General features: G+C 42.8%; 1 protein-coding gene across 1 annotated transcript in view; it reads left to right on the plus strand.

The window, feature by feature from the left end:
- The window catches only part of L3MBTL4 (l(3)mbt-like 4 (Drosophila)), a 259,747-nt gene that overhangs the window by 135,676 nt on the left and 114,198 nt on the right, over positions 1–9,873 (plus strand). The window contains exon 13 of the mRNA XM_005868713.2: positions 7,472–7,574. Coding sequence (XP_005868775.1) covers positions 7,472–7,574 — 103 coding nt within the window. The remainder of the gene's footprint in view (positions 1–7,471; positions 7,575–9,873) is intronic.

Here is a 9,873-nt window from a genome sequence, read left to right on the forward strand (position 1 = left end):
CCCCCTGATGGGCCCTGCTCTGTGAGTGACAGGGGGTGGCGCCACAACCTCCCCATCGACCCTGCCTTGAGTGTGACAGGGGGCGGTGCCCCAACCCCCCAATCGGCCCTACCCTGAGCGTGAGTGAGGGTGGCATCGCAACCTCCCGATCCGCCCTGCTCTGTGCATGACGGGGCAGTGCCCCAACTCCCCAATCGGCCCTGCTCTGAGCCTGACCAGGGGCTGCACTTAGGGATTGGGCCTGCCCTCTGCCACCCGGGAGCAGGCCTAAGCCAGCAGGTCGTTATCTGCCGAGGGGTCCCAGACTGCGAGAGGGCACAGGCCGGGCTGGGGGACCCCCCTCCCCCCGCCCCCCGAGTGCACAAATTTTTGTGCACCGGGCCTCTAGTCCTATATAATAAAAGGCCAGCCATCATAAGCATAATGACCAGAACGACCAAAGACCAGAACCACCACCGCCCCTCAGAGGGCTGGCCCTGCCCCCAAGCAAGCGGTTAGGGGTGATCAGGCAGGCAGGCAGGCAGAGTGGTTAGGGGTGATCAGGTAGGCAGGCGAGCGGTTAAGGGCAGGCAATCAGGTAGGCAGATGGCCCCTTGCAGAGCTGTTCCTGCCCCCCAGCAAAGAAAGAGGGAGGCCCAGGCCACCTACCGTGACTCTGTGGCAGGTGTGCTGCCAGCTAGCGATCACCCCGCAGAGGGAGGCCCAGGCCAGCCAAGCCATTGCACCCCATGCTTGTCGCCTGGAGAGGGAGGCCACTGGTGGAAGGGGAGGGGGGGGAGTGCTGCACAGATGGCAAGCAGTGGTAGCGGCGGGGTTGGGGCCAGCTGCCTGCAGCCAGGGGAAGGAAAGCCCCAATAGGCCCTGATCTCAGGCCAGGCATAGGGACCCTACCTGAGGGGTCCTGGATTGTGAGAGGGTGCTGGCCAGGCTGAGGGATCCCCCCAAGTGCACAAATTTTCATGCACTGGGCCTCTAGTTTGTCTATAAAACACCTCCTAAATGAATCAGGTTGAACTGCATGCTTTTTCAGCAGAGAGTGGATAGAGTTGAAATAAGGAGAAAATGCTGCTGCTGCTTGATTCTTATTTTCTGAAGCTGACCAGCACCAATCTGGAGTTCATATAGTATATCTTAATTTGTTTCAGTTAGTGTCAGTATTGTCATTGTGCTCTGGGTCAGCTCTATACCAAATACAATAACAATTCTAAGAGGAAACTGCTTCCTACACAGAAGGAGGGAGATGATCTCAGCTTCCAGCACATTCTGTGGGGGGAGAAGGGGGTAAAATAAGCCTTTCCATTCACATCACACAGGGTTGTTGGTTTGGGCCACTTTGAAATAAAGGACAGTTCACTTTCTCATTTCCTAGAGAGGAGTGCAATCTCTTTTTTCTTGATTTGCCCTTGATATCTTACATCATGTTTACGTGACAATAGGTCTGATACCCACATGCAATTCTAGTTTTTGTTTCAGAACAATTACTTGATTTCACACAAAAAAAAGAAACAAAATAAAATTGCTGTTTTACCCTAGGGAGTTTTTAGCTCCATGTGACACAAAAATCGGCTCACAGTGGTTTAATCAAAAAGAGGGTTATTTTTTGTCTGTGACAGACACTGATGTGGTAGGACCCCCTGACATGTCTTGAATCCAGGCTCAGTTTTCCTTTATTCTCTGCTTCCTTCAACACTTCTGCTCTTGTCCTTGTGCTTGTCACCTCATGAATGCTTAAATCTGAGTTCTGCAAAGGTCAAAGGAGGAAGAAATGGGCAAAGAAGATCAGCGTCATCTTTAGGAAAGAAGAGCATTTATAGTCTTCCTCACCTTGCCTTTTCCTGAGATCTTATTGCTCAGGACAGTGTCATATGACCAAGTCTGGACGAGAGAGGCTGGGAAAGCTAACACTTTTAGTAAGGCATATCGCTGCCCTAAACCAAGTCATGGTTCAGTTGCAAGAAAGGAGGGAATGGATGTTGGTGGGCAACTACAGTGTCTGTCCTGGTGCTCCTGGCAACGGTGTAGTTCTGTGGGAAGAAGGATCCACAAGGACCTTTTACTACAATGAGTGTCCTGTTAGTGTGAAGCATTATTCATTACTCAGATAATTTCCAGTTTACAAGCATATTTTCTATTTCTTTGTTGTCTTGGCACCTGGAATACTGTCTGGCATTTATTATGCTAGGATGACAGATATCATTATCTGCAATTATATCAACTCCTGCTTGAGTAAATTTTTTTATGAAATAACTGGAATAAATTAGAAGTTATTCAACTGCTTGAATAATATTTAGATGTAGCCAATAATATTTAGATGTAGAGAACCAGATTGATTTTAGGCACGCTAAGCTCTGAAATGAGGATCAGGTGGTTATTATCTCACAGCGTTCTGGTCAAGATATACCAAAATAATGCCTACAGATGTTAATTGTTGTTGTCTTCATGATTCTTTATTCATTCTTAGAACATACTTAGTCCATATCTCTTTTATGCTAGTCGCTGCTGTAGCAGGGGCTGGGATACAATGGTAAACAAATTAGTTAAGGTCGATGCCCTTAGTTTAGTGAAGGGAGACAGATGATAAACAGATAAACTAGGAAAATAATTTCTAATAAGGTGGTAAAAGGAAGGCAAGAACGGGCAATATGTTTAGGGACAATCTCTCTGAAGGAGTGATTTCAAGTGGAGAACATTTTTTCTAAAGACCTAATTCTCTAAATATCCAAGTTACAAATAAGATATTCTTGGTGAAAATGCAGTTATTTTTCTGGGGACCTAGGATAGAAATTAGTTTTATTATAGGTTCCCTTTATTCTAGAGGAAATAATATGAAGGGTTGTAGAATGTACAGGTTTTTTTTCCTGCAGATGGCTCTCTGCCTTATTCATCCTTGAGTTAACACATTAAGCATCATACAGAATTTACCAAGGAAATTGTTTGAGTCTCTGCATTTTTATTGCATGTTTTTCTTAACTCTTTTGTTGTGTTCCCTTGCTGTAATTCTTAATATATTACTTCTTCTCCCAATAGCTGAGGTCATACTCTCCTTACAGATCTAACAAGGAGAGAATTATGACACCCATGAGTGTTAAATATTTAAAAGATCCCTTTAAATCTTAATTTAATCAAGTGCATTAAAATGGTCCTGAAAAAATGCTAAAAAGCATTGAGAATTTCCTGTAGTATTATCCACACAGAGTGACACATGGGCTGGCTGCTAGAAGGTATATGGGTTAATATTCCAGGCCTTTGTGACAATGGCCTTGGCAGTATATTGTGAGGTACAGTTAGGAGAACAGTCCCTTATATCTTGTGTCCCTTTATTTTCTCATAGATCCTTTTATTTGCTGACTAACATAAGAATACTTCTTACGTAAGGGACTTGTTTACACTTTTTAAACTTCAATTCCCTCAAGTTGTTTAAAAATTGTTGGGGTATTTTTTTAAGTGTTTCCAAAAGCCACCTTTGGGAGGCTTATTTCTTTCTATTTTTTCTCTCTATTTTCTTTCTATTTTTTTAAGCGTTTCCAAAAGCCACCTTTGGGAGGTCTTATTTCTTTCTATTTTTTCTCTCAAGGTATTTTGTGAAGTTGTGCAAGCACAAGTGTGTGAGACATACTTTCTTATTTTTTGATAAATTTAATAAAAATTTATATGAAGTATAAATATTTATTCTAATATCACCACATATTGGGACCTAGCTTTAGTCAGTATTTTTGTACAACATAATCAAACTGTAATGAAAATTTCTGGGTTGTTGTTTTTTAATCCTCACCCTAGGATATGTTTTTATTGATTGATTGAGAAAGAAAGAGAGAGAAACATCAATGTGAAAGAGAAACATCGATTGATTGCCTCCCACGAGTTGGGACCGAGGATCAAATCCTCAACCTAGGTGTGTGCCCTGACCAGGAATTGAACCTGCAACATTTTGGTGTACAGGATGACACTCCAACCAACTGAGCTACCCGGCCAGGGCCAAATTTCTGTTTTGTTTTGCTTTTGTGTAATAATCTTTTCTAACCCAAGAGCATCTTGAGGGGAGGACTGTTGGATATTCATCTGTTTATTCAATAAGCATTTATGGAGCACCAACTATGTGTCCACCAACTCTGTGTCAGTCTAGGTACTGGTCATGTAAGAATGAAATATACATATGCATGCAGCTCATAGTCTAATAAAGAGATAAACATTAAACAAATAAACATTCAATTTGTATTTTGGTAAATGTTATATGAAATAGGAACCTAACATACTCTAGGGAAGGCAGTCTGAGGAAGTGAAATATAGCTGTGATCTGGAATATAAATGGGAGTTATCTAGGCTTAGTAATAGGAAGGTCATCCCAACATGCACATGCTCTCCAGTGTGGAAGAACCTGGTAGGTTAAGGAGCAGGAAGAGACCAGTTTGGATGCTGAATATTGAATATGGAGGAAAATCAAGTGAGATATAGCTGAAGAGGTATATAGGAATCAGATCAGGTAGACCAGGATGTGGATTTTGGATGTAATCCAAACATCAATAAGAATCTATTGCTTAGATTAGACTTATGTTTTGAAAATGGCACTCTGGTTGCAAGTAGAATAGGTTGAAATGAGTCAAGAATGGCTACAGAAATGTTCCAAGGAGATGATGATGACTTGGATTAGGCCAGTCACAGTAGTGATGAAGAAAAATTGGCTGGCTAAATAAATATGTAAGAGATTGAGAATCGATTGGAAGTTGAGGCAGAGTGAAATGAAAGAGAAGAGATGTCAAGAATTATTCCAGGTTTCTGGAATGGAGTGTGATGTAATTTATTGGAATGAGCAGCTCTAGCAGAAAAGAAGGTTGGGGGACAAGATGATGACTTCAGTTTGAACATGCTGACTTTGAAATGCCTTTGAGAGATCCCAGTGGAGGTGCATTGGAGTTGAATGTATGGAGTTAGAAGTATTGGTCTGGAACATAAAGAATGTCGGGGCTATAGTCTATGAGCATGTGTAGCACAGTTGATAAATGGAGTGTTGAAATGGATAGCCCAAGAACAAAATGTGGTGCTCTGTGACATTTTAAGGTTAACTAGAGGAGGGAAAGCTGGCAAAGGGAAATTGTCAGAGTATGATGTCACCAAAGCCAGTGGACAGTAACAATTCAAGAAGGAGACAGTGATTAATAGTACCAAGATATCTAGTGTAATGCATACTCTGCAGTGTATGTTGGGCTTAATACATAAAGGTCATTACTCACCTCAGAAGATAGAATGATGTGATTTGAGAAGCAAGATATGAAGAAATAAAGATAACTTCTCTGAGAAATTTGTCTATGAAGGGGGAAAGAGTGAACAGCAGTAACGGGAAATATGGGTGCCAAGTAGAGTTTTAAGCTTTTGTTTTCTGTTTTTGTCTTCATTTCTTTTTGTAATTGGAGAAACTGGAGTAGGTTTAAATGTTGGTAAAAAGGATTCAAAAGTCCAGGAGTGATTAGAATATCCAATCACCTAAAGATCCTGGAGAATGAAGTAGCTATGACTCAACATAAATGGCGATTGGAGAGGGAATTGTTCCTGCATTGTGATGGGAAGGAAGGAGGAAGATGGTGCACAGGAGGGCGATCTCCTGGTGTCTCAGTGAAGTAGCAGGCAAACTCAGCTACTGACAGCTGAAGGGTGGAGGTTGGTGGAAGGTTTGGAGAGTTTAGAGGAGTCCATGTGGTATTGAAGAGAGGAAGTAGTTTTGGTAACAGTCTGCACTGTTGTGTAATTTTTCCCAGGAGAACTTAGTTGCACAAAACACAGAGCAGCAGGATAGTACATTTGATCCATGGTTGGCTTCTACCACCCCCAAGCACTTGTGATAAGGTCAGAGAGGGAAGGGAATTTAAGTTATTTGCAATAGAGGGTCAAATACTGGTTGATAGAATCTAAGATGAGGGAAGGGAGTTACGGTAAATGGGGATTGATGACTGATGGTGGAAAAAGAAGGGAAATTAGTGGCCTGGGAATTCTAGTGGTGTTGAAAACATCATCAGGAATTGGGTGGGATACCTGAGCAAGAATTCTGGAAGGACAAGATTTTGTAGTTAGATAGACTGTTTGCATAGTGATTTTAGATGCAGTGTCATTTTAGTGCTGACAAGATCCAGAGGATTTTACTTGTGTTTGGCCCAGATGGATTCAAGGAAGAAGCCACTGGAGATGAGTTGGTTAATGATCTGTGAGGGCAGCAGATTAGATGCTATGACTGTGCATATTGAGATGCCTCGGTATTGCTGGAGCTGGGACAGAATGGAACACAATGAGTGAGGGCTGCAGTCTTCTCTGAGTGGCCTGGCTGGCAGGCAGACAGGTGTGAGCAATGAGAGGGCCAGTGGTGAGGGAGCCCCACGGAGTCAGCCTCAGAAGAACTGGAGTATTGAAGAACATGAAAGAAATGTGGTCCAGAAGAGATGCTGGGAGGAGAGGGGGGCCCTGGCTTCCCTGCCAATTCTGAGACACATGGGGCTGAGAAAGTGAACATTTTCTCTGGAAGAAAGCTCAGAATGTACTCTCTTCAGGCAGCAGCCAGACAGAGTTAGAGTGGGAATAGAGAAAACATGAAATGAGGACAGGAAATGGGGAGCTTGCACAGGAAGTGGAAGTACGAGAGCTGAGGAGAGAGAAGGAGAATGTGGGACTGTCAGGGAAGTGAGACCCAGATGTCTGACAGTAGTGGGTAGAGCATTCTAGGAGCTGATATCTGTGTTGGAGAGAGGGAAAATGAGGGAGAGCAGACTGAGGAAAGTCTCAGAACAGAGCAAGGGGGTTAAATCCTGGTAATCTTTAGAGATGAATTGTTTCTTGTGCTTGACAGACTTCATCTCTAAAGTGGTTATATATAGTATAGTGTGGTGTGTGTGGTGTGTATGGTGTGGTGTTGTGGGTGTGGTATGTTATGTGTGTGTGGTGTGTGGTTGTGGTGTGTGTGGTGTGTGGTATGGGTGGTGTGCATAGTGTGTGTGTGGTATGGGTCAGGCAGTTCTTCAGATAGCTGTGACAACTGATTGAGGAAGCACATGTAGGGCCCCATTGGTTCGCTGTCTTTGGCATGCACAATTGCTCACCCTGTTTCTGTCTAGCATTTGGGGGTGCCTTGCTGTGGTCAGTGGGAGTAGTATAATGGGAAACCACAAACTAGACGTCACCTCCTCACATTCTCACCTCATGGCTGTATTGCTTTTGCCAGTACTATTCTCTGAAAGAGATAATGAATATTCTCACACTGTTGTTTTTTTTAAATAATTTCTTCAGTGTTTATTTATTTTGCTCTGCCTCTGATATTAGTTGCTTTTAGTGTTATCTATTACAGCAATGATATTTTCTGCTCAATCATTTTATAAAACATCACAAGTACCCAATACATGTTTTTAATTTATAAAGTCTCAATGAATATCATTTACATATTTTAGTCTTTCCAGTTCTTCTTTGCTAAGGGTGTTTCTTTTACTTCCTGAAGGAGCAAACGATGTGAAAATCCTGCCAGGCCAAGCTGTCTGTCCTACTCCAGGCTGCCGAGGAATAGGCCATATCCGGGGCCCACGGTATTCAGGACATCACAGGTAAAATATTTTCTTCTTTAAATTTTTTCAGAGATGAATTAAAACATTATGCAGGCTATCGGCTTTTGGTAGCATCATCAATGACTCGTGTGAAGCCAGACATCCCCCTATCGTACTGCCTTCTCTGTGCCTAAAGCCCTTCTTTGACATTTCTTACTGTCTGCTCACCTCTGCCTTCCCAGAGCCTGCTGGACCCCCGAGGTCTTGCCCAGACCCACATCATTTCCCAGTGCCTCTGCTCTCTAACTGATTCCTTAAGCACACCCTCCATAGGATATACTTACCATCTGGGTCCCACCCCAGTCCTGAATTTTCTTCAAACAGCTGCTGCATCTTGCTTTCTTTAGAGAAATTCCAGAACCTTTTGTCTTTTCCCCTCTTGTTCTCACCTTGCCCCTATTTCTTTTTCTCTATTTTTTTATGCATTTGGAGATGAGATAATTCTTTGCTAGAATGGAAAGTAATAAATGTGGAGTTATATTGCAGAATATACCTGTGCTTTAAATGTGTGATAACAGTATTGAAAATATGGTGCTTATAATGAAAAATACATACAAGTAAATGTATATAAGCTCTTACTGCCTGTTTTGTTCCCATCAATTGGTAAAATGATAGATAGATGAATTACCTAGTTACAGAATATCTAAATTAAAACGGAACAGAGCTGACATCTAATTTGTCCAGCAAACAGATATCTTGCCTAAGAAAATATAGAGAAGTATAAAGAGAAAAGAATAAATCATATAAAATGTGAAGCAAGAAAACATATGTTTGAATAACAGATATACAATAGAAGTCCTTGTTTGATGAAGTGGTTGCAGTTCCGAAAACCTGTGTTTGAAACAGTTCTAAACAAATCAAAACAAGTATTCGTGTAAGAAATAATGGTAAACACTCCCAAAGAGCCTATGTGAATGTTATATATGTAAATGTAATATTAGCACTTAAAAAGAAGAATATCATATAGTATCCATAACAAATAAACTGAATATCTACAGATACCTTTGTTACATGTTTAGATGTGTAGGAGTCATGGATGAGAGTGAGATAGACCTGGTAAAGATGCTGTAGTTTTATGAGGGGAGGAGGAGAGACAGTAAAGGACATGTAGAGGATGGAAAAGAGAGAAGCGATCACATCATTGGGAGGATGGTCTATATTAGGTGAGGACCTTGTTGGACTTGATTGAACCACTTTCCAGACCACTATGGGGTATGAGGCTACAAATAACATTCCTCGGGCTTTTATTTTGTGTGTGTGTCTTTGTTTTGTTTTTAAATCTAGAACTGCAAAGTCCAATATGGTAGTCACTAGTCACATGTGTCTGTTTAAATTAAACAATAATTAAAACTAAATAAAATTAAAATTTAGTTCCTCACTTAGCACATTTCACGTGCTCAATAACCACGTATGGCTAGTGGCTGCCGTACTGGACAGCAGATAAAGTTCCCTAAGGGAGTTTACCATATTCTGCCTTCTCATAGTAGATTTTTGAGTGCATGTTTTTCCATATGAAACAACTGGCCATCTTAGTGCCTCTTCTCAACTTGAATCAGTATCCTCAAAGTTAGCCAGACCATCACGTTGCAGTTGGCCTGTCCATTAGCACTCTCTGGAGTTTTCTCCTGTAGCTCTGGGGCTGGAATAACAAAAACCACCCTGGACAGCTCCTAAAGGTTGCCAAAGTAGCTTACTCAAGGCCTCTTCCACTTCATCACAGCTGTTCTCACACTGTTCTCATGTGTAGCTCATTCTCCTTTCCCTACTTGGATTCTGAAAACATTGTGAACAAAGTCACAATGGACATTTCCACTTTATTCCCACAGCTTCCCTGAACTTTTCTCATCTAGTATGAGGCCTGACTGTTCCTACTTGTAATATCTAATTATGAATAGTATTGATAATATATGACACTAGAGGCCCGGTGCACAAAAATTTGTGCACTCGGGGGGGTGGGGAGGGGGGTCCCCAGCCCAGCCTGTGCCCTCTCCCAGTCTGGGACCCCTCGGGAGATAATGACCTGCTGGCTTAGGCCTGCTCCCGGGTGGCAGAGGGCAGGCCCAATCCCTAAGTGCAGCCCCTGGTCAGGCTCAGAGCAGGGCCGATTGGGGAGTTGGGGCGCCGCCCCGTCATGCACAGAGCAGGGCGGATCGGGAGGTTGCAATGCCACCCCCAGTCACGCTCAGGGTAGGGCCGTTTGGGGGGTTGGGGCACCGCCCCCTGTCACACTCAAGGCAGGGTCGATGGGGAGGTTGCGGCGCCACCCCCTGTCACACACAGAGCAGGGCCCATCAGGGGG

Source organism: Myotis brandtii, unplaced genomic scaffold (assembly GCF_000412655.1).
Source record: "Myotis brandtii unplaced genomic scaffold, ASM41265v1 scaffold276, whole genome shotgun sequence".
Lineage (NCBI taxonomy): Eukaryota > Metazoa > Chordata > Mammalia > Chiroptera > Vespertilionidae > Myotis > Myotis brandtii.